At 43.1% G+C, this 24,251-nt stretch overlaps 1 protein-coding gene across 1 annotated transcript in view; it reads right to left on the reverse strand.

The window, feature by feature from the left end:
- The window catches only part of LMX1A (LIM homeobox transcription factor 1 alpha), a 165,437-nt gene that overhangs the window by 42,754 nt on the left and 98,432 nt on the right, over window positions 1-24,251 (reverse strand). The window contains exon 3 of the mRNA XM_004589140.2: window positions 12,846-13,078. Within this exon, the coding sequence (XP_004589197.1) occupies window positions 12,846-13,078 (233 nt within the window). The remainder of the gene's footprint in view (window positions 1-12,845; window positions 13,079-24,251) is intronic.

A 24,251-nucleotide genomic window follows, 5' to 3' on the forward strand; every position in this document is an offset into this window, starting at 1 on the left:
TCTTGCTTGTAAGGTCTCTTCAGAGAAATCAGCAGTGATTCTGACTGGTTTTCCCTGGTATGTGGTCTTTTCTCTGCTTCATACTTGTCTCAGGATTCTTTCTTTGTCTTCGTTGTAGTGGAACTTCAGCACCATATGTCTGGGTGAAGATCTCTTTGGGTCATATCTGCTGGGAGTCCTCTGACCGTCCTGGATTTGGGCAGGCTTCATGTTCCAAGTGTTTTGGAAGTTTTCCTGTATAATTTCGTCAAGTACCATTTGCATTCCTGACTCTCTTTCCGCTCCTTCAGGAAAGCCAATAATTCTAATATTCAATTTCCTGAGGTTGTCTTTCATTTCTTGTATGGTCTTATTGGCTTTGTTCAGACTTGTCTCTAGCTGTTTAATGAGCTGGGTATGTTCATTTTGTGTGTCTTCCGTTTCAGAGATCCTCTCTTCTGCTGTATTTATTCTGTTGGTTTGGCTCTCAATTTTGTGCTCTAAGTCAAGGATTTTACTTTTCATTTGTTGTATTTCTGTGACTATGTGGTTCTTGAATTGCTTGAAGTCCTCCCAATTCTTCTCATTGTCTCTGACAAATTTTAACATTATTTTTTTGAATTCCTTGTCTGGTAGATCTTCCATGTCTTCATCTCGCATCTCCGAAATAGACATTGGCCTTTGATCCTTTGTTGGTGGGGTGCTGGCTCTCTCATCTGGATCATTACCTTTTCTGGTATTTCTTCCCATTGTGTTAGTGTTTCTTTTTGAGAGACCCAGGCACCAGCGTGCTTAAGGGTCTCCAAGTGCTATCCTGCAGAGATCGGAGCCTGCAGGCGTGGAGTAGCAGGGTACGGGAATTTTCAAGGCACTTTTGGTGTGTCTCTAGTACACTAGACTTCAGGGCACCACTTCCAAGGCCCAGCGGATTCAAAGCACACTCTCAGCTCATCCCCTACACATCTGCGACCACAGGGTGTGGGGGAATGAAGGCACCCTCTGTGTGCGCCCCCTGTGCGTGGGATCACAGGGCACGGAGGATTATAGGTGCTTTCTTGGTGTGTCCACAGTGCCAGGGACTGCAGGGCATGGAGGTTCCAGGCACTCTCTGGGAACACCTCCTGCACACGGGTCTGCAGTGCCCTCCTGGTATGTCTCCCAAGCACAGGACTGTAGGGCGTGGGGTGTTCCAGGTACTCTCTGGAAGCGCCTCCTGCGCAGGCCCGCCCACCCCAGCAGCACGGGACCGCCCACCCCAGCACTGGCAGGTTACCGTCCACCCCAGCGCTCGCACGGGACCACCCACCCCAGCACTCACAAGGGACCGCCCCGCCCAGAGGCGTGCGCGGGTTCCTGTGGGTCAGTACCACCCAGCTGTGTGCCAGTCCGCAAGGCACGGGGGAGCATTCAGTGCGCCTTCTGCCCTTCTCCTCAGCGCACAGGACCGCTGTGCGTCATCTCCAAGGCACAGTTTTGGCAGTTTCAAGGCACTTGTCCTGCATCCCCAGATGCTGGAATCTCCGGGGGGGAGGGATGGGGAGATGAGCACCAAGGATGTTCAGGCTCTGTGCGTGCCCCTGGAGGGTTAACTCCGGGAGCCTCAACCCACTGCCACCCCCACCCAGCTGGCGAGGACCTACGCCACGGGTGCAGCTCCTGGTGGGTGCAGTGGGTGCGGCGGGTGCGAGGGCTGCAGCATCTGCGGTGGGTGCGGCGGCTGCCGGTAGTTTCTGTGGCTCCTGCATCTCCTGCTGCTGTGGCTCCTGGTGGCTCCTGGCGGCTTCACCCAAATGTGACTCAGCAGGTCTGGAGCAGAACGCCGTCTTCCCTGCCTTTTGTTTTATTTTGTTTTGTTTTTTTCCTGGTTGCTCTTCCGAGTTGTGTGGATTTTTTTGACTCCACACTGTCCAGGGAACTTCACGCTCCTCTCCCTGCAGCTCTATGCTGCTCTACTTACGCTTTTGTCGCGTTCTATCGCTCTCTGTCTGTGAGCTCCCTCACAACCATCCTCCTATGTCGGCCATCTTGCGAGTCTCCCCTAAAAATGCACTTTTAAGCTGAGTTTCACTTAAGTGTTTCTGAAAATTGCTACTGCAGAGGAGAGGTTTTTCGAAAGTGTTGCATTAGAGGAAAATGTGAAGTAGGGCTTAAATAAATTTTTTCACAAGCTTATGTTTATCAGAATATTTTGGGGGTTAGTGGTGGTGTACAGTGGGTTAAGTGACCATCTGTAACACTGTAATTGCATGTAAGGTACCAGTTTGAGTCCCAACTGCTGTACCTCCAATCCAGCTCCCTGCTAATGTGCCTGGAAAAGCAGATTTTCCAAGTTCTTAGGCTCCTGGACCCTTGAAGACCCAGATCAAGTTTCCTGCCTTCTGATTTCAGCCTGGCCCTGGATCAACCCTAGCTAACATGGCCATCTGTGGAGTGAATCAGAAGACAGCAGATCTCATCTCCGTCTCTCCCTCTCTCTGTAACTCTCCCTTCAAACGAATAAATTACATCTTTTTAAAAAAAGACTGTAACAACATAATTTTCAAAAAAGCATAATTCATTACAAGAAAAATTGATAAAGTTACCAAAGTTAAAAACTTTTCAATATCTCCTTAAGTTGTGTTTTAAGTGACTCTCCAATTTTTTTTTTTTTTTTTTTTTTTTGGTCAAAATAAGAATGGCAAAACTATGGCTGTCTTTTACCTTTCAGTTCCATTATATCAGAATTGGGACACTGTCCTCCACTATTAGGATAAACTTTGAGATAGTTTTCTCAATTGTGCTCAGTATTCACCAACTCTTCTTTCTTTTTTCTATGCCTAAGCCCAACACAATGCAGGTGTCTATAGAAAATGTGTTGAATTGTAGGTTAGTAGGATGGCTGCCTGGGAGGACATAAATAGATCATGGTGTGTTAGAAGGAAACAGTAACAGACCTACTGAGGAATAAAGACAATGTCTCTGACCTTGACTATACAATGAATTTACTTAACAGGTAGCTGCCAGATTCAATGTTCTTTCAAGACTTAGAGTTGCATCAAAGAAGTGTAATCCACTCCAACAGAAACTCATTCAAAGACAAAATATATCCCCCTCCTTAGACCAAGGAGCACAGAAGCAGCCACTAAGGATAACTACGCACAGCTCATGCTCAGGAATAAAAAGGCACTTCGTCACGAACAAAAGGTCACACCACAGTGCTGTGAACCTCATGCTCCTGCTCTATGAAAGGACAGTGACTACCTCTGATAAACTGTTTCCATTCCTGCTTGAAATTCCAATTACGTCCCAGAAGTGATGCCAAGCCTGTGTCTTGCTGGTCTGCTGCAATGGCTTTCTAGGACGCAACACCCGGATTCTGTGCCCAGAAAGGGGAGATGCTTCTGAGACACACAGGATGGGGTGTGAATCAGTCCATCTTCGGTCCATGCACCCTCATCACCCAGAGAGATAGACTCTGGCTCTTCAAACCCAGGTCAGATGTCTCAAACACATTGACGAGATGATGGATCTCTGATGATGTAGGCTTATAAGCCACATGCTACCTGGAAAGAAGGCCAGCCCCTGCACCAGGGCACAGTAATGGCAATCACCACTGACTAGGTATCAACCAAATGCTTGGCCCTGGTTTGCATTATCTTTTTTCATACTTGTATAAACCCACAAAGGAAGTATTCTAACCCCCTTCCTACTGACTAGGAAATGCAGTCCTGGTGGGCAGAAGTGAAGGTTGCACTGCTTATGAGAGTGTAGGGTAAGACTCACACTCAATCTTACCTTAGACCTCAAAAGCCCTGGACACAACAAATCAGAAAATATTTCCTCAAACTTTCCACTATTATTATTATTATTATTATTTTGCTAGGGGGAGGGGTGGTAGGAGGAAAGCCTTGCATTGTAAAATGCATGCTTCTGGACACAAAACATTACCAGAAAAGAGTCAGACATTTTTCCAGAACTTATGAAGTAACCACTGGCTCTCTAGTAAAATTTATTGGAAACAAGAAGAGTTGCAAAATAGATTGAGATGATTTTTAAAAAGCATTTAATGGGGCCCAGCACAGTGGCCTAGTGGCTAAAGTCTTCATGTTACATGCACTGGGATTCCATATGGGCACCAGTTTGTATCCCAGCTGCTCAACCTCATTTCTAGCTCTCTGCTTGTGGCCTGGGAAAGCAGTAGAGGATAGGCTAATGCCTTGGGACCCTGCACCTGCATAGGAGATCCAGAAGAGGCTCCTGGCTCCTGGCTTTGGACTGGCTCAGCTCTGACCTTTGGGGCCACTTGGGGAGGGAATCAGTGTATGGGAAATCTTTCTGTGTGCTCCTCCTTCATTCTGTAAATCTGACTTTCCAATCAATATAAACAAATTCTTTTTTCAAAAAGCATTTAAATCAGTCCCAAGGTCGTAAAAGGAAATTAAGATAAGTGGTTGAATCCCAGCACTGATGAATGTGTCTCAGAAGAGAAAGAAAGGGCTGTCTGGTACAAGGAAGGCAGCAAGTGGTACACTCACGTCTTCCAAGCACTAACATCCCATATTCCAAAGAGATGGAGAGAAGGCAGAATTTGTAAACTCTAGTATGAGTGAGGAATCTTCTAAAATTTGATGCTTTTTAACTGAACACTTCAGAGACTAAAATGTATGGGATGAAGTTCACTTACTCCCTCAGTAAACACACATTTACTGGGTGCCTGTTGCATGCCAGGTACCATGCCAGAGCCAGGTAACTGCAGAACTCAGGGAGAGATGCAGTACTTTTTTCAGTGTAGTCCAGGCTCACCAGTCAAGAGAAGCCATGAAACTGCTGCTTTAATGCAAAACATACAGCAGCCTTTGCAGGAAGTAGCCCTTCTGGCCAGATCTTTACAAGGCAGTCTCTTTTCCCTGAGAAAATCCTCTACAAAAGCAGAACATCTAAAAAAAAAAAAAAAAAGAATAAATCCTAGATACTATCTACAATGTACACTAATCTCCAAAAAAGGAAAATTTTAAAATCATGTACAAATGAACCCAAAACACACTAGGGGGAACACACGTTGGGCATAGGCACTTGGTACAGCAGTTAAATCTCCACTTAAGATGCCTACACCCCATATGCAAGTGCCTACCTAGTTCCAGTCTTGGTCTCCCCACTTATGATCCAGTTTCCTGCTAATGTACATTCTGGAAGGCAGCTGACGATGGTCCAAGTTCTTAGGTCCCTGCCACCAATGTAGGAGATCAAGATGGAGTCCCAGGTTTTTGGCTTAAACCTGTCTAAATCTTGGCCACTGTTAGTATTTCAAGAATGAACCATGCAATGTCTCTTTGCCTCTATATGCCTATAATTTTTTTAAAATACAACTAAATCCCATAGTGAAAAACACTAAAAGGAAATAAAATGCAAAAGATGTTGAAGGGAGAAACAAAAGATAAACTTTGTACTGGATAGTCTTCAGTGATTCTAAAAATACAGAAAATGTTGACAATTTAATATCAAAATAATCTAAAAAAATAGTTGTCTGGGCTATATCCCATAGTGGACAAAGACATTCATGGAAAATCTCATGAAATTAAATAAAACTGAAATTTCAGTCAATGATGCTATTCCAAAGTTAATTCCTTTGTTTCAATAAATACATCAACATTATGTAAAGCGACAGATGGCATTAAAGGAAGCTGAATGAACTTCTCTTCTATTCTGTAACTGTTCTATAAATCTAAAATTTTATTTCAAGAAGTAAACACTTCTTATTTTTAAGTTTTCTAAAGTTACTGTACTTGGGACCCAGCATTGTAGCCTAGTGGCTAACGACCTCGCCATGCATCTGCTGGAATTACATATGGGTGCCAGTTTGTATTTCAGCTGCTCAACTTCCCTCCAAGCTCTCTGCTTTTGGCCTGGGAAAGCAGTGGAGGATGGCCCAAAGCCTTAGGATCCTGTGCCCACATAGGAGATCCAGAAGAAGCTCCTGGCTTTGGATTGGCTCAGCTCTGGCCGTTGGGGCCACATGGGAGATCTTTCTCTGTGTCCCTGCGTTTCTCTGTAAATGACTTCACAATAAGAAGAAATTAACTAAAAGAAGTTACTGCACATGACATTCTTAAATGATCTTTGATTTAAAATATGTATACATATGTATTATGTATGTATATATCATATATATTTTAAATCAAATATTTAAAATTTAAGATATTTGCATATTTGTGTGTATATATGCATTGTGTGTGTATATATAAATGGATAGATAGATAGATAGATAGATAGATAGATAGATAGATAGATAGATATAAATGAAAAGTAGTAGCAAATTAAGGAACACAACATGGGCCAGCCAGCAGTCATGGTTATTCACAATCAGGCCCTAAGCCCCACCTCCACCACCAAAAAAAACTAAAGGTCCAAAAAGCTAATGAAATCACAAATTGCATCAACAGAATATGATATCCCAAACAGGTCATGATAGCCACACTGTGCTAGAGCAGACGGCATGTGGAAAATTGTATCACCTTCTTGGTGATACATTTTTACTTTCATAAAGACAGTAAAAATCTGACTAAGGGCAAGTTGGATAAATGGGGAAGAACTGAAAACAAAAAGCAAAGACTTAATGAATCTAAGATCTCAGGGAGCAAGTCTGTCCTCATTTGAAAGGGCTGCAATATACAAGGGAGGCTGACTTATTTGGGGGAGTTCTGAAAGATAGCATGAACTCCAAGGCCTGGAGCCACTTGCAGAAACAAATGCTGTAATTCAGTGTAACGATTGTGACAATACTAACACAGAATGTGAGGCTGAAAGTTCCTGTGATATTGTGAAATGTGTGTGTGTGTGTGTAGACGACTTTCAGTTCCTTTGCCAGAAGTTCCTGGAATCTCAGGGGTGATTGGAGTATCTTCTGTATGCTGATGAAATGACTGATGTCTGAGGACCCCAACGTCACTGCAAGGTAAGAGTCACTGAAAGACTGAGGCATGATTACAGCGTTACAACCTGGTCGGCAATGTACACTGGTCTTTAGGAGGAAACTGTTTAAATAATGAATGCATAAACCCCACAGCAAAGAAGGAAAAGCACAGTTTGGGGGTAGACATTTGGTACAGCACCTCAGTCATCCCTTGGAATGTCTCCATCCCGTATCTGAGAGCTGGTCAAGTCCCAGCTATGCCACTTACCATCAAGCTCCAGCCCCAATCTGAGAGGGGAGGAGAAGGGAGAAAGGCTGAAGCAAGAGCTGATCACCCCTGGCCAATGATATAGTTAATCATGCCTATTTAACAAGGCTTCTGTAAAAATTCAGAAAGACAAAGTTTGGGTAGCTGAGAACATGGAGGCTAGCATGTCTATGACAACTCCCAAGCCTTTTCCACACACCTCAGCCTGTGTGTCCTTACCTGGTTGCTCATTTGTACCCTTTTTCATAAATGGGTAAGCTTAAGTAAGATTCTACCCTGAATTCTGTGAGATACTCTAACAAATTCATTGAGTGCCCAAAGAGAGGGACCCGAGAACACCAACTTACATTCAGTCACAGGTATAGGAGAGAACCTACACCTTGAAACTGGCATCTGAAGTAATGAAAGGAAGCAGTCTCGTGGGACTGAGCCCTTGTGCAATCTCACATTATTTCCAGGTAGATTATGTCAGAATTCACCTGAATTGGTATGCTGGGGAACTGCTTGGTGTGTGGTTATCTGATGACAGAAGTGTTATACTGAATGGACAGCAGACAGAGGAACAGGATCTGGTTGTATTTCCTTATGTCCCTTTAGCTTCCCCTGGTTGCAGACACTCAAAGAGAGGCTCAGGAGCATATCATGGTGGTGAACTGGGTGACCCTCCATTTGCATATCAACTGCAAGAGCTTGTGATTGTGTGGTGGAAGATAAGCAATCAAGCATGAGTATTACAAGGTGTTTTTTGAAGACTCTGGGTATTCAAGCTTCCCAGTGACTCCGAACAAATTTCTCTGGCTCTGGCCAAAGTTTTCACGCATCTGCCTTGGAGGCTGTTTCAATATCACTGACAAAAAGAGGCTGGGCCACACCAGAGTAGTGTAAATAGCAGTTGAAGCCTCCTAAGTTAGGTGTCCCGTGTAGTTGTGAATGTGACACATGCTGCTGTGTACCACAGCTGAGTCAATATCCTGAAACAATAGATTGAATCCTAGATTCCAGCAGTCTTAGACGTCACTAACAAAATCTTCTACTGTCTATAATTAAAATCAAAAGAGAAGCAAGTTCATTTACAGAAAGGAAGTGTTGTGGATTGAGTAGGTCCTGTCTGCCAAAGATTCACACAGATGTTTAAATGGTAACGCCTTAATATTAGTAGTTGCTGGACCAAGACTTGATCTAATTATGGTGTATGACAGGTGGTTCTAGTGGGAGATCTCCAGATTACTAGGGGCATGCTGATGGAAAGTGAGTCTCTTGGATTTCAGGTTCTGTCTAGCTTCTCCCTCCCCTAACTTACAATATTTCACTGCACCCAAGATAATCTGCTTCCACCAGAAACCAGACTGAGGAGTCACCTGATCCTGAATTGTAACTTCCAAACTGTGAGCTGAAATTCGCTGAAGAATTGTCATTGAAAGTAACAACAAAGTGGGTTTTACGGATGCAGTTTCACTCAGAGCCCGAAACTCCCAATGAAATGGATGTGTAACCTTAGATGTGATTCCTTTATCCCCTAGCTTTGTGTTTTTCTTTAAAGATTTATATTGTGTAAATTTTTTTTGCAAGGCAGAATGACAGAGACATAGAAATATTTCATCCACTACTTCACTTTACAAATGTCCCACGAGAGCTAGGGCTGAGGCAGCCTGAAGTCAAGAGCCAGGAGCTCCACCTAGCTTTCCCATGGGAATGACCAGGACACAAGCCCTTGGGCTGTCATCAGCTGTCTTCCCAGGCACAGTAGCAAGAACCTGGATTGGGTGTATACTGGCCAGACCTGAACTTATCCATCCTGATACAGGATAAGGGTGTCCCAAGAAGAAGTTGAACACTTGGTGCCACAGTGCCCACCCACAGCCTTAATGTTACAAAGCGAATACACAATTTAACAAACTAATTCCTCTTCCCAAGACTTTACCTAGTGGCTTCCTCAAAAGCACCATTTAAAATTAGCCCAAATATTCTGAATGCATTCTGACCAATGTGAAAAATAATAATACAATTAAAATTACGTGTTGGAGACACCATATTTCTATCAGGGACACATGCATCCTTTTGAATCTTGTTGACTTTAGCAAGTTTAGTCCCACATGAAATTTCTATGAAATTTCATAGAAATGGTTTCATTTACACCACTTAGTATTGAATTTTGGAATCTGGTGGTTATATCTCATCTTGACGATGTTGTGCTGTTCTGCTAGGTTGTCAAAGTCTTTTTGAACATTAAGAGTATCAGCTGTCAGAGCAGCATTCCCTGTCACATTTGTGTCATCTTCAAATTGAATAAACCTGCCTTCTGTGTCTTTATCCAAATCACTCATAAAAAGTTAACTGGACAGGTTAGTCACGTATCCATTCATCAAGTATTTGTCAAGCACCAACAATATTGTAAGACACTCACGACAGAAATCATGTGAGAAATTGTATTTGTACTGGGACTGACCCTAATTTTGTTTGTTTGTTCTCTGTAACATGAAGTGGCCTTCCTTCTTTATAGAGCTAATTCAACTCATTAGCTACCTATCTGTCATCTGTTCTTCTCTTGACATCATGCTAAGCTTTATTAAGGGAAAAGAGAAATTAAAAGCCACAGCCTAGTCCTCTAGAAGTGTGTCCTCTCACTAGTGAAGCAAGGTTTGGCTCACAAAACATTTTATGACATAAGTAACTGAGAGAATCAGTGGTAGGGGCAATTTATTTGACTCTGGTTGAACCTTTACTGTAACTTCGTTTACAATCAAAGATATTTAGAGATGAAAGGGATGACACGGGTCCTCTGGAACCACCTTCACTTTCCATTCCAACAATACTGGTTTCCAAACCTGAAAGGCTGATTTCTTAAGTAGCATAATCTTTGTCAGACCTAACAATTAAAATGGCTCCCAACATTCTCTGTGAGTCAGAAACTGCTTCTAGTATCTTTCTGCATATATTGCAAATACTCAGCTGTTTTATTGCATAATTCTGTGAATAGACTAATTCTGCTCTCAGAAGTGATGCAATAGATATGATCTATTTGAAGGCAACAATGGTGTTCGCATTCAGTCTTTATTTTTTTTTTTTGCCTGAACATTTTTAATGCCTTCCTTTGATATGGTTGTAAGACCTGCCTATTTCTGAGCCTTTCTTGTCATTCGTACAATGACTCCATGCTTGGCATACAGAAAGTATTCATGATATACCTTTGTTGAATGAATGCAGAAGTTAATGAATGGAAAGTTCTAATTCTCCAATATCAGCCACACACAGAAATACTTAGAAACATAAATCTATTGCTAAAAAGTGTCGAAGTGTCCTCTTGCAGTTTCTTTGATCTGACAATTACAATTGTATCAACATTGCTTAGATCTAGCTTTTTTATTTTTGTCTCTTTTTGGCAAACGATGGGAAGGAGAATTATACAATGTCTCACATTGTATTTGCAGCAGTTAATATCCGAGGCCAAATGGATAACCTAGTGATCAAACACCACATACATGTATATGGAAGAAGGGTAGTTCCTGGCATTTACTTCCAAGTAAGCAGATATAATATGTCCCTCTGGGTGTGCACATCTTTAGCGTTCTGATCACCACAGCACCTAAGTTCTTTGGGATTTTAAAGATTTTGCAATATTCTGGGAAGCAGGCATACGTGGGAGGGCACAGAAAGACATCTGATGGGAAATGACAGGGTAGGCTGATCTTATCCCAAGCCTGGACCAAGAAGTTCAGTTAAGAATAGGCTTAATTCCCCCAGAAGGAGTTATTCACTATGCCAGCGCCAGTGTTGTCACAAAGAGAAATTTCCCCCAGCTTAAAACAAATCCAGGAAAATGTTACAACCAAGGAGCCCAGTAGGAATCAGGATTGTCCTGGTGTCAGCTTACTTGAGCCTGCAAGCAGGGTCAGGTGGGAAAAGCCAACTGGGAGGCAAAGGAAGCAAAACACAACTGCTATGAGGTTGCTGATCCCAGCCAGCAGATGTCAAGCACTGGCAGTGAATGAACACCAACTCTTTGTATGCATTTTATCTTCTATTGCCCAACATACGCCTACTTGGCTGGCATGGTTATCACCATCCTACAGCCTTCAAAACTGAGGCTCATAGAGCTTCAGAAATTTACCCAAAGTTACATTTACATAAATGGGACGGCCAGGAAAAGCCACCCACTTGCCTGCCTCCCAAGTTCTTTCACTTAAGAACCATGCAGGGATACTCGTGTTTCATGTGTTTATTTATTCTTTAACAGTTTATCTGGTGCTTCCAATGTTCCAGGCCTATGCTAAGCCCCAGGGACACACGCTGTCCCTCATGGAGCTTACTGCTCTGGCAAGAATAACAAGCAACCATGCACTCAGGCACAATGGCGTGGGATAGCGTTGCAGTTGAAGAAGTTAAGGGTATGCTCAACCAGCTTAGGGAGTTGGAGGCTCTCTGATGAAGTGGCCTGTAGGAGGAAGCTCAGAGGATGTGCTATTGAGACAAGAGAAATTGAGGGTAACAGGGAAGGCATAGACCTTTAAGACTAGCAAGTAAGCGAACGACAGTGCTAGGTTTCGAAGTCAGAATGCAAGGGACACAGGCTCTCCCAAAAGCTGAGCAGATGGGCAGCGTGAAGCCTCTGAGAGGGCCTGGACACCAGTTAAGGGGCATGAGAGTGAAATGGAGCTGACAGTGCAAGACCTGGAGAAGGCACCTGAGTCTCTCACGGGTCTAGCCTCCCTGGGTCTGATTTTTGGGGAGAAGACAAACACCCATCTGTGGGGATAACACTCTCACTGGAAAGGCAATGTTTACCCAGCTTCGCGTAACCTCATTCCCCGACTCTGTAGCATCTCTGACCCACTCTGCTCTCCTCCATCTCTCCTTCCTCCAGAACAGTGATGGCTGAGACTTGGGTGGGTGATGGGCAAGAAAAACACATGCAAGGATTCCAACAGTTTGCAAAAAGATGCAGTTAAAAGATAATGTGAATTCCCCATAAGCTTTTGGAGGCTCCCTCTTACATTCTAGTTCTTTCCTCTATGGGACCCACCAAGCCTGAGACGGACTACATCTTACCCATGAGAAGACAAAGTCTTGGAACAGCTGAATGATTGTGGTAGACTGAATTGTGGGTTCTAGTTCATCGTTGCCTAGAACACTATTGCATATCTGTATACAGTATGTGTGGTAATGATGCATGCAGGCCTGGCAAGGTTCTACACTGAATTAAGTGCATGTCCCCTTCCAGTGGCCTTAGAGTTGATCCTAATCTTCGTTCTGGCCAATAGGACATAAGAAGACATGATGATGTTTGAAAATGTCTAGGTGGTTGGGCATGCTTTCTTGCACTTAGGTTACCGCCAAGAAATCATACCCATCAGCTGCTGCTCCACAAACCTAGACCCCAGAATGATTCCCATAAAGGGGACCAGAACCTGCTTTGCAACTCAGAGCTCAGCCCAGCTATCAGTAGCTAGCCTGAAAACCTTAAGCCTGAAGCAGTCACTCCACTCAACCCAGAGGGCTTTGAACGTTTGCATGTTTATGGTTGTATTCCATGGAATTGTTGCATAGTTGGTCATGCAGTTGCTGAGAAGAAACACTCGAGACTTACAAATAAAGTTGCCAGAATATCCAGAACTGCCTTGCCTTAGAGCAAGGCTGTGCACACAGCTGTCCCTCTGGGAAGGAAGTACCCAGGGGTAGCAGGCCCCGCTCCCCCACCGCATCAACACTCACCTGAGTCTGAGGCTGCTGGGCTCACCAGGCTAAGTAGCTCCCGCTCTTTCTCATAGTCCCCTTTGCAGAGCAGCTGTCCCTCCTTCAAGACAAACTCATCTCCCTTCTGTAGCTGTCGCTCACAGACGCAGCAGCAGAAGCAGCTCAGGTGGTACACACTCTTCTGGGCCCGCATAACAAACTCATTGGGTGCAATGGCCTCGAAGCAGCCCCCACATTTGACAGCAAACAGCCTGGCAAGAGAGCACAAAGGGAAGACAGACAGTGTAAGATCTGGCTTCAGCTGGGTCTCCCCTAAGGTCAGTATAAAAAGGAAATTTTATTAAAAGGATTAGTGGTATGGCACAGCCAGTTAAACCTCTGCCTGCAGTGCTGGGATGCTCCATGGGCACTGGCTGGAGTCACGGCTGCTCCACTTCCTATCTAGCTACCTGCTAATGCACCTGGGGAAGGAGGAGAAGAAAGTCCAAATTTTGGGGCCCCTGCACCCACAGGGAAAACAGGAAAATGTTCCTGGCTCTTGAGTTCAGCATGGCCCAGCCTTAGCTGTGCTCACTTTTAGGAAGTAAACCAGCAGGTGGAAAATTACTCCTGTCTGTTTTTCTGCCTTTAAAATGAGATGAAAAATTTAAAAATAAATTAAAAGGGTCTTTAGTATCAGGTATTAATAAAGTTGGCCTAAAACATACATTAAATGCAGGCTATTTATTCCCTGGGGAAGCCGAACTGCAGCATGTAAGTGAATTATTCTCACACAGGCTTAAGAAAAGAAGGGAATACAAGATACTGAAGAAAAATATCTGAGCCCATTCTCAGAGTGGACTTTGTATGGCCTGTGACACAGTGCTGCCAAGGCTGGTCCAGACAGAGTATTTGGAATTGCTGGGAGAACCTACAACTTAAATCAACAATAACAGTTTCGAAAGTGGCCAGGCCTACTCCCACCAGCAGGCAAAAGGGTGATCCCCAAGTGTGCATGTTTAACAAGCTTCCCAGATGTGAGAGTCTGGAAATGGTGGAGGATGTGAGAAGACTGACTAATGAGTACCAGGAGTGATAAGGTAATGCGTTCTATGCTCCATATAATGGTGAGGATCAATATCATCTGCAATCAAGTTCAACACAGAACCCAGTTTCTATTATCATTGGTTCATGCTGTATCGATCTGTTGAAATAGCACACTAGACACTACAAGACATGCAGGTCCTCGTGTTAATGCAAACGTCAAAAAAATTAAAAATATAAGGTCAGAAGTGGCTAAGGGGGTGACTTTTTGTTTATAACATAAAATAACCCTGGATTTCTTTTTAACATCTGGGAAATGTGGTAGATACTGAGATTGACCATTGTCTTTCCTATGTATTTCTGTAAACGTTTACATATTTTTATGTATGTTTTATAGCATATGGTAATAATGTTGTTACATTGGTGGTGGTGAATTCACACACACACACACACACACACACACACACACATCCTAAAATATAACTGAAACAGTTAAAAGAATGTTTTCATATACATGTTTCATATAATGTTTATATAATAAAAATAGCATCATTATATTGATCAATATTCTGTATTCATGGAGTTAAATGTTCATGCTTAGAGCAAGCTATAAATTCAATGTGATGCCTACCAAAATAGCAATGATATTCTTTGCAGAATAAAGAAGAACAATACTAAGATGCATTTGGAACCACAAAAGACCCAGAATAGCCAAAGCAATCCTGAATGGAAAAAAAAAAATCAAGCTAGAGGCATCACATTACTTGATTTCAAAGCATACTAAAAAGCTGTAGTAATTAAAACAGCATGGTAGTGGCACAAAAACTGACACAGAGATCAATGGGACAGAATAGAGAGCCCAGAAATTAATCCATGCATATACAGCCAACTGATTTTTGACAAAGGTGCCAAGAATATAAATTGGTAAAAGACATTTTTTCAATAAATAGTGCTGGCACAACTGCACATACACATGTAGAAGAATGAAATTACATCCCTATCTCTCACCATATGTAAAAATCAACTCAAGATGCATCAAAGATCAGAATAAAATATCTGAAACTATGAAACGACTAGAAGAAAGCATAGGATAAATACTTCAAGACATTGGTGGAGGCAGCGAATTCTTGGATAAGACCCCACAGCACAAGCAACAAAATCAAAACTAGACAAATAACAGTACATCAAACTCAGAAACTTCCACATAGCAAAGAAAATAATCAAAGGAGTGAAGATACATGCAATAGAATGGGAGAGAGTATTTGCAGTTTGGCAGAGGATTAATATTTGGAATACATCAGGAACTCAAAAGCTCAACAACAAAATGTCAATCCAGTTAAGAAAGGGGCAATGTATTTAAATAGACAGTTCTCAAAAGAAAACATACAGAAATACAACAGATGCATAAAAAACATGCTCAGTATTCCTAAACATCAGGGAAATGTAACTCACCCCACCCTGCCAGAGTGGCTTCTATTGAAGAGACAGAAAAGTAACAAACACTGGTAAGGATGCAGAGAAAGGAGAATGCTTGTATTTTGCTACTGGGAAGATAAATTAGTGCATCCACTTTTGGAAACAATTTGGAAATTTCTTTCAAAGTTCAAAATAAAACTGCCATATGTCTCGATAATCCCAGTACTAGATAAACATCCAAAATACATGAACATGTTGCTATCAAAGAGAGTACCTCACCACAATGTTGATAGCAGCACTATTCACAATAGCCAAAATACACACTCAACCTGAGTGCCCAACATTACATTAATGGATTTAAAACACCCATGAATTACATAAATACATACATGCACACAATGAAACAGCATTTAGCGATAAAAAATGAAATCCTGTCATGCAATGATTTATACAAACTGGATGGAAGTAAAGGACATTAAGTAAAATAAGTATACACAGAAATAAAAAAGTAGTATATGTTGTCTCTCACATATAGAAACCAAGAAAAACCTCAGTATGAGCATAAAATACTGATTATTAGACGGTGGAGTGAGAGATGAGAGTGAAAGATTGGATGGAAGTGGAGCCAGAGATGAAAGAGCAGCTGAGAAATGACCCGAGCCAGCACTCACAGAGAGGATATCTTGCACAGAGCTTAAGTCCCTGCTTGGAATGCCTGAAGCCCTATTACCCTGCCTGCTTGAATCCCTTCCACTTTGGATTGCAAATGTGTACCCTGAGAGACCGCAGGGGATGAGGGCCAAGTGCTTATGTCTTTGCCATCCAAGTGGGAGGCCAGGGAGGCTCTCAGCTTCAACTAAGACAGAATGGCCCAGTCCTCCTGGCTATTCTATCATTTGCACAGTGAACAGCACATGGAAGTCTCTCTCTCTCTCTCTCTCTCTCTCTCTCTCTCTCTCTCTCTCTCTCTTTCTCTCTCTCTCTCTCTCCCTTTTAAATAAAATGAAAATAAGCAAAATTTTGCCAAAAGACAATCAGCACTCACACAGTGGCAGAGAGAGAAGGGCAGGAGCCACAACCGGGAGAATTGGGAGATGGGGAACATGACGGAGGCTCCAAGGGGTTCAGAGGCTCAGAGGTGATAAAACCAGGGCTCCTACAAACAACACTCCTCATTCCTCTCTGTGGGTTTGTACAAGAGATTCTACCCTACGAGAGCCCGTCACTCTCTCATGTCTCTAAACCCAAGTCATGACATAACAGCTCCTTCTCCTTGAATCCTACCCCAGCCTTAAGCAAGTGCTCCTGCTTTGTGAATGCCTCTATCATGAGCTGACTGTGCGGTTCACTTGGCAGACACCAGGAGACAGCCTGAGACTTTTCATAAAAAGGCAGTATCGGCTGGAGGGGCCTGAGTTCTGCTGCCATCTCTGCAGATAACTGTGTGTGCAAATCTTCAAGCAGGCTGCGTCCTGTTTACACTTCCTTTTCTTTGGCTGTTGTTTCTCTGGCCAGAGGCTGGGACTGTGGCACAGTGGGCAAAGCTTCCACCTGTGATGGTGGAGTCCCATATGGGTACCAGTTCATGTTCCTGTTGCTCCACTTCTGATCCAGCTTCCTGCTAACAGGCCTGGCAAAATAGAGGAAGATTTCCTCTGGATCCACTTGGAGAGATCTGGAAGCAGCTGTGGGCTCCTAGCTTCAGAAGGCCCAGCTCCAGCAGCGGTGGTCATTTGGGTAAGGAAAAAGGAAATGGGATCTTTTTCTCTCTCTCTTCCTCTCTCTCTCTCTCTCTCTGCTTCTTTTTATCTCTTTCTGTAACTGTGACTTTCAGATAAATAAACCTTAAAAAGTAAAAAAAAAAAAAGCTTTGCCAGACCCATCTCTTGTAGTGCTGAAACTTCTATAATTATTGCCTCCTATTGAGGACTCAAAGTATTATCTTAATTCTCTCATTGCTTTTAATTTCTCCAAGTTTATAACATTGTTTCCAACAACTTATATTTCAAGAAACTAAGGCCTCTAAACTATTATGTAGTGCACAGCCTCTTATGTGTGGTAGGGACTTAGCAAAATTTGATTTCATTTCACCTATGGATCTAACTTGCTCATCCTCCTTTTATAAAAATCAATTTTGTCTGTTTTTAAAATTTTTTTGTGTGTACTTATTTCAGAGGCTGGGATACACACAGAAAGAAAAGCAGTGAGTGTTCCCATACACTGGTCCACTCCCACAGTTGCCTGCTACAGCTGGGGCTGGGCCAAGGCCAGGCAGGGCCAGGAACCAGGAATTCAATCCAGATCTCCCATGTGGGTGGCAGGGACCCAACAACCTGACTCACTGCCGGCTGCCTCACAGGATCTGCATTGGCAGGAAGTTAGAACTGAGAGCCAACGCTGGAAGTAAAACACAGGCTCTCTGATATGTCAGCATCTTAACCCTTAGACCAAACGCCTACCTTTGTTAGCACTGGAACTAACAGATTAACAGGAGCATAATAAATGTCTTCCAAACCACCCCAGTCAATAATCATCCAGGGTGGAGTATGAAATCTCTAATTTTAAATCTGTCTTTGTTTTCTAAGTTTCCTGATGATATCATAACTGCATTTGTTAAGGCTCTGATCTAAACACAGAGATAATATACCCTACACATATTTCTTCGATTTGTTCATTATAGCATTTGTTATATTGTTTCCAATGTAAGAGTTGTTTTCTCTGTTCAAGTAGCAACATAATAGGCAGAGAAAATGATCTTAGAAACTCGCTGTTTGTAACCATATACCAAAGAAGTCAATAGAGGTGGGTAAAAAAGCCAGGTGGTGGGAGGGAAACAGCAGCCAGACTGAGCACACAGAACCCACATCACTCTGCCGCTCCTCACATAGACACAAGCTGATTCAGGGCAGATCCAAGGAGCAGATGCCAGCTTGCTCTGCTAGTGAGCCCCACCCTGGCAGGCATTAAGGAAACATGAACAACTGAAGAGTATTTTCCTACAGTCAAGCCAACTACCACGACAACCTAAGTGTGGCCAATCCCTTCTCAAAACTTCTCACACGCATCTACTGTTTTTTTTTTTAATATAATCTATTTTATTGTGTTGTTGACAATCTTTACATAGTTAATTACAGTTAAAGAAAGAAAAAGAAAAGAAAAAAAAAAGGTTCAGGGGGATAGGGAAGTGGGTAATACTATTATGTCCACATTGTTTCCATCTTGTATCTGAGGTAAAGGGGGATATTGAGGGGGAAGCCCCACCCGGTTTCCCGCCCACCCCGAGTCCCGGATGTGGGGCATGCTCTGAGATATGTGCTCGAGTGGTGTTAATAGTTCTCCGGTTATGAATCGCTGCCAGTTTCGCTCGATGAGGTCGTCCACTGATTGATATGGTCCATCATAAAGTCTCCGTTTGCCCCATATATCGCTGCCAACATATAGCTGAGATGAATGATTGATCTGCTCTGTCTTCTGTCTTTTCTTGATTAGAGTTCTGAGTCCAGCAGTTCGATTAGGGAGATCTCCAAAGAAACTTTGAGGTATTCCCAGACTAGTTTCTTGTATGCTCTAGCAAGCACAGGGCCCTGCAACCTGAAGTCTCTTATTTCATCAGAAGCATTTACAGTGCACTCTATGGCATACATTCTGTCCCCTAACTGGGAAGAGAGGAACATAAACCACGACACCAGTTGCACCCATATATAAATAAACAAGTCTATGCTGAGTACCTGCTGTATGCCAGGCATTACCATAGGCATCCAAAGACACCAGACAGATCTCCAAATCCACACAACACATGCCCTTGGGGACCACAAATAAACAATACAAAAGTTAACAGACAAATAATATCTTTCCTCTGAGACTTACCTTAAGTAAACAACATAGGAACAATACAAATCAATGTCCCATTTATAAAGCTATGAGAATAATTAAAATATTTGATTAAATATTTGATCACCTCCCGACTCTGAAACAACACTCATTTATGACTAAAGTGTGTTGATCTTGGAAGCCTCCTGGAAAATGGGAAGCGTTTTTAGGGTGGAGCAAAGAGGAAGCTAAGGAGGATTTCCCAAGGAGGCATTACACACAGATTGGCTACAGAAAGAGGGAAGACACAGCTGGGAGAGGAGAATGAGGCCGCCTCCCATGAATCCACAGGGGAGCCGGCATTCAGTCCGTGGGGATGGAAGTGCAGGTGCTGTCACTGCCAACATGGGCCTTCAGCCACCACTCTGCTGCTTCCTACTCTTGGCCATCAGGATCACCTCCAAAACACTCATGTCAAGATGCACACCCCTGCCCTTCAACTTGAGAAGCTGGGGTGGAACTGAGGAGTAGTTCAGGCATGGCTCTGTCATCACCCACAAGGTATGCCAGAGCCCCCAAAACACAACTCCAGGGACCTATAGCTCTCCTTTCCTCTTTCTCCCTCCAGCTGCTCAGCGTGATTTTTCTTTCCATGTCTGCACCTCTGGACACACTAGCCCCTTGAATATTTGCCTTTACTTCCTTCCTCCATGTGGATGCTGTGCATAGGGCAGAAAATCCACCCGGTTTGCGCCTGGGCCCCCTGTCCCTAGTCACTGTTTGCCAACCTGAGCAAACTAATCAACGCTTTTCCAGGAGCTGGTCAAAGGCCTTTTGTCCCCAAGCCCTCCTCTCCTCCCCTTGCCCTGGAATGGACTGTTAAACAGACTCAAGGCAAACGCTCCCAGGGAGTCAACAAGCACTTGAGAATCTGCAGCAGCAGGTGGTAGCATCTGTGCTTGTCTAACTTCTACCCTGCTAATCTCCTCTGCTTTTGCTTCCCTTCTTAATTTCAACCCCCTTCTCCAAAATTTTCCCTTAAGTTGGAGAAGGGAGGATTGGAGTGAACACAAAAAGAAAGCCCACCATGTTGACTCAAGAGCAGTTGGAGGAAGTGGCAGGAGTTATTCGGACTCAATGGTCATGGTCACATGGGATTACAACCCGGGGCATGGAGGGGTAGTTTCATTTCTCTCCATTCTCGCCATCAGTCCTGCTTCCAAACAGCTCATTCTCTCCTTGCTATCTTGGCTCTTGGTACCTTCACTGACCCCCAGAGCAATTCAAGAGAAACAGGCACATGCAGTCCACCACCACCTGTGTGCCAGATGTGTACACAGCTGTATAAGTACCACTGTGGACCCAGCTGCAGACTGCACACTTCCCACAAGTTGTTTTCTCTAAGGGTCAAACCAGCAGAGAAAATGATTTGTTCCAATGTCCAGGTCATAATTAAAGTACAGCCTGTCTCTTCCCGATGCTCTGGACAGCATCCCTCATGATCACTTCTCCCTCTGAATGCTAATGAGACCTCACTCTGGATTAGGAGACTGGCAGACGTGCTGTGCCCCTGAAAGCTGGGCAAGGTTTCCGGAAGCATCTAGCTCATCTATGCATATACAACAGTGCTCAACTTCCCTCGTCATTATAAATTCTCCTGTAGTTGGCGCTGTGGTGTGGTAGTTGAAGCCACTGTTTGCAATGCCAGCATCCAATATTGGCACAATGGTTTGAGTCCCAGTCCCTTTGATTCTGATCCAGCTCCCCTCCAATGCACCTGGTAAGGCAGTAGGTGATGGCCTAAGTACTTAAGCCTTGTCCCCCATTTAGGAGACCCACATGGAGATGCAGGATCTGGGCTGTAGCCTGACCCAGCTTTGGCTGTTGTGGCCATTTGAGAGGGGCAGTAGTGGATGGCTGATTTCTCCTTCTGTGTTGCTTTGTCCTTCAAATAAATAAAATTACGTGTGTGTGTGTTCTCCTGCTCATAAGGCTCTTAAGAGATCCCTTATCTCTTCTTTGCATCTAATTCTCACCTGTAGCTGGGAATAATATTGTCTGCCTCCTGAAACAGCACTGAGTGCAGTACTTGTCCCAGAGACAAAGCATTCAGTACTATCCTTTTCTTGGGGTCAGGACAGGGGACCACACTGGTGAGCCCCTGACAAATAAGCTATGTGCTTGGGAATTCGTGGTCTGCAGCAGCTCCAAGAACATTGCCACAGAACGATGCATTTCAGATATGGAGAAATAGGTGAGAATGGCACAGAGAGAGATCCCTTCACCCGGCTTGGGCTAGCCTCAGAATCTTCAATGTCCTCTTTTTCTCTTGAATGTCTTCCTCTCCTCTTCCTTCCCCATCCCTTTCCCTGCTTCCTTTCCCACTCACTCCGCCAGGCAGAGCTAAAGGAGGGCCAAGACACCATGCCAAGTCTTGCTTATATGTTTTCTGGAGCAGCCAGAAGCTCTGGGATGTACACCAAGTCCAGGGGTGAGAACCTGGGCTCCCTTCTGAGCACTCTGACTTGGTGCACATCCCTTTTTCTCTTGCAGCCTCCATCAGCACAGACTTGAAAACCAAGATCGATGCTTTCCTGTATTATGAAGGTTACGTGAGAACCTGCATGTAGAGTACCTATCAACAGGATTCAAAAAAAAAGCCACTGCCTTTTCCTGGGCTTCAGTTTCTCCTCTTTCGTTTCATTTCTGAATGGGGAAGTGCTATCCTAGATTTGTATATGTCAAGCTTTCAACTACACAGGAGAGAGTCTCTCTTTTTTTTTTTTTTTCATTACTGATTTCTACTACATTTATTTATTTATTTATTTATTGTTAATTATTTTGCATTATGTGACAGTTTCATAGGCTCTGGGAATCCCCCCTCCCTCCCCCTCCCCTCCCCCCGGTGGATTCCTCCACCTTGATGCAGTATTACAGTTCAAATTCAATCAAGATTCTTTCATTGCAAACATATACCAAGCATAGAGTCCAGCTACTTATTGTCCAGATTGGTTGAACAGTTTCTTGGGGAGACCTTTTCTGGTCTGAAGTTTGAGCTGGCAGAATATCATCACAGTCAATTAAGAGTCCCAATATAACATCAACAGCAATTTGCAATGTTATGGAGTTGACATGGTTTTGAGTAACCAGTGTATTAAAAAGAAAAAAATAAATAAATAAATAAATAAAAAAAAAAAGGAAAACAAGTCCTAGCTACAACCTATGATTTAGTTCCCATGTCTGCTCACTTACACCGTCAACCCTAAAGCAGCCCACACTGCCTGTACTTAAATCCAGGTCTCCAGGAAGTGTCTCAGTATGACACAGCCTTTATACAGGAACTCTTCAAAGTCTTTCCCCAAACCATCTCATTCAATGTACATAGAAAGTGGATAAAGCCAAAAGAATATAGATGAGCACACATATACCCTCCTTCAAAGACTGTCAACATACATGTATGTTTATATGTGTGTATGAGAGTACTTTAAAAATTAATGAAAATGGAATTAGAAGTTCATTTTAGTACAAAAAATTCTAAAGACAAATACACGAGGGAACCTCGAAAAGTTCATGGCACACGCAAATTATGAAAAAATAAGCATGAATTTCAAAATCACTTTGTACCAAAATAAATCTCTTTTAATTCTATTTCACTGATTTCATACGTATTATGGTATATGCATGTATGCATGTTTGTGTATATGTGTAATTCCAGAAAAGTATACATGCTACATACATATATGTGTGTCTATTTCGATATTTCTACAAAAGTAAAAGTTGGAAGACAGCATTTTACTTCTGAAATCCAGTAGCCTGGATAATTCCTTAGTTCACTCCCGTTTTTATGTGACTGTTTAAATTGCAGGGTGGCAATGTCTCATTTATAACAGAGGAGACAAGGATGCCTCCAAGACAAAAATGAAGGTTTGACACATGAGAAACAACTACAGCACCAGCAAGGAGGCCAAGAACTGGGCAAAGCACAGCAAACCCGACAAAGTAAGACATATGTCAGCAAGGTGACAACACGCCAGCACACCTCTGGACATCTGGGATCTGATGCCTGCTGTGCGATCCTAGGAAGTCACCCACCCTCTGAATACTGGCATCATCCTAAACACAATACATTTAAGTCTCCAAAATTACATTACTGCAAAGGAAAAAAGACACTTGCAGAGGACAAGAAAAGGAAAATTAATTTTTATGGAATACCTACTCAGTGCTAGAAGCTGTGGTATTTATTCACCATTTCACCAAAAATTTGGACTAACAATAAATATGAAAGGATGAACTTCATGCAAGACTAGCATATGAAAAATCATAATTACGTTTCAAAATCTTTTATGGTAAAACAAGTGTTTTTTCTTTCATTCATTTTTTACAAACATATTGACATGCCCTCATGGAACTATTTTATAAATTCAGAATTAGGCACATTTCAGCTTAGCTGGGCTCACAATGCCTCATCAGCATAAGTAGGAGATACTCCGAAGGGCATGGGGTAGAGTCCTAGTTATTTTCCCATTTTTCTCTGCCATTTCCTCTTTAACACTGTCTTCATAGCAGACACAGGTGGAAAGACTGAGAAGTTGTGATGGGAACCTCTGCTCATGAGAGGGTTTCTGGATGGGTTGATGATTTCAGAGGTGTTCCTAAGACTCTGCTGCCCACACGCAGGTAGGTGAAAGTCTGCTCAGCTCACAGACTCCAAGAATCCAAAGGAATTCCTGAAAGAGACCTATCCTCTTGATTTAGGGTTAGGAATAAATAACATATGATAATACTCCTTGGCCTAGCACCAACATGCAAGAATCTACTTTGATCTCTAAAGAATGGGAAACAAAGTTCTTACTAAAACCCCATCCACGGGGGAATCTGGTGGGTCACTGTTTTCAAGGTGTAGGCTAACATACAGGCCAGCAGGGAAGGGGATCTTGAGGAATTTCTTTTCAAAAGAACCACCTAGAAAGATATTGTGTTAGGCAAAGGGATGCACAAAGAGGCAATATGGTGGGACGCGCACGTAAATCCTTATTTTACTACTTATTAGCTGTGTCACCTTGGTCAGAACCAGCAGCCTTAGTTTATCTACAAAATGGGAACAATGAATGGACTTCATTCACAGAGTTCCAACACGAAAGAACTTAACTGACACATGAAGACTGCTAGCACTGT

The sequence above is a fragment of the Ochotona princeps genome, chromosome 2 (assembly GCF_030435755.1).
Source record: "Ochotona princeps isolate mOchPri1 chromosome 2, mOchPri1.hap1, whole genome shotgun sequence".
Lineage (NCBI taxonomy): Eukaryota > Metazoa > Chordata > Mammalia > Lagomorpha > Ochotonidae > Ochotona > Ochotona princeps.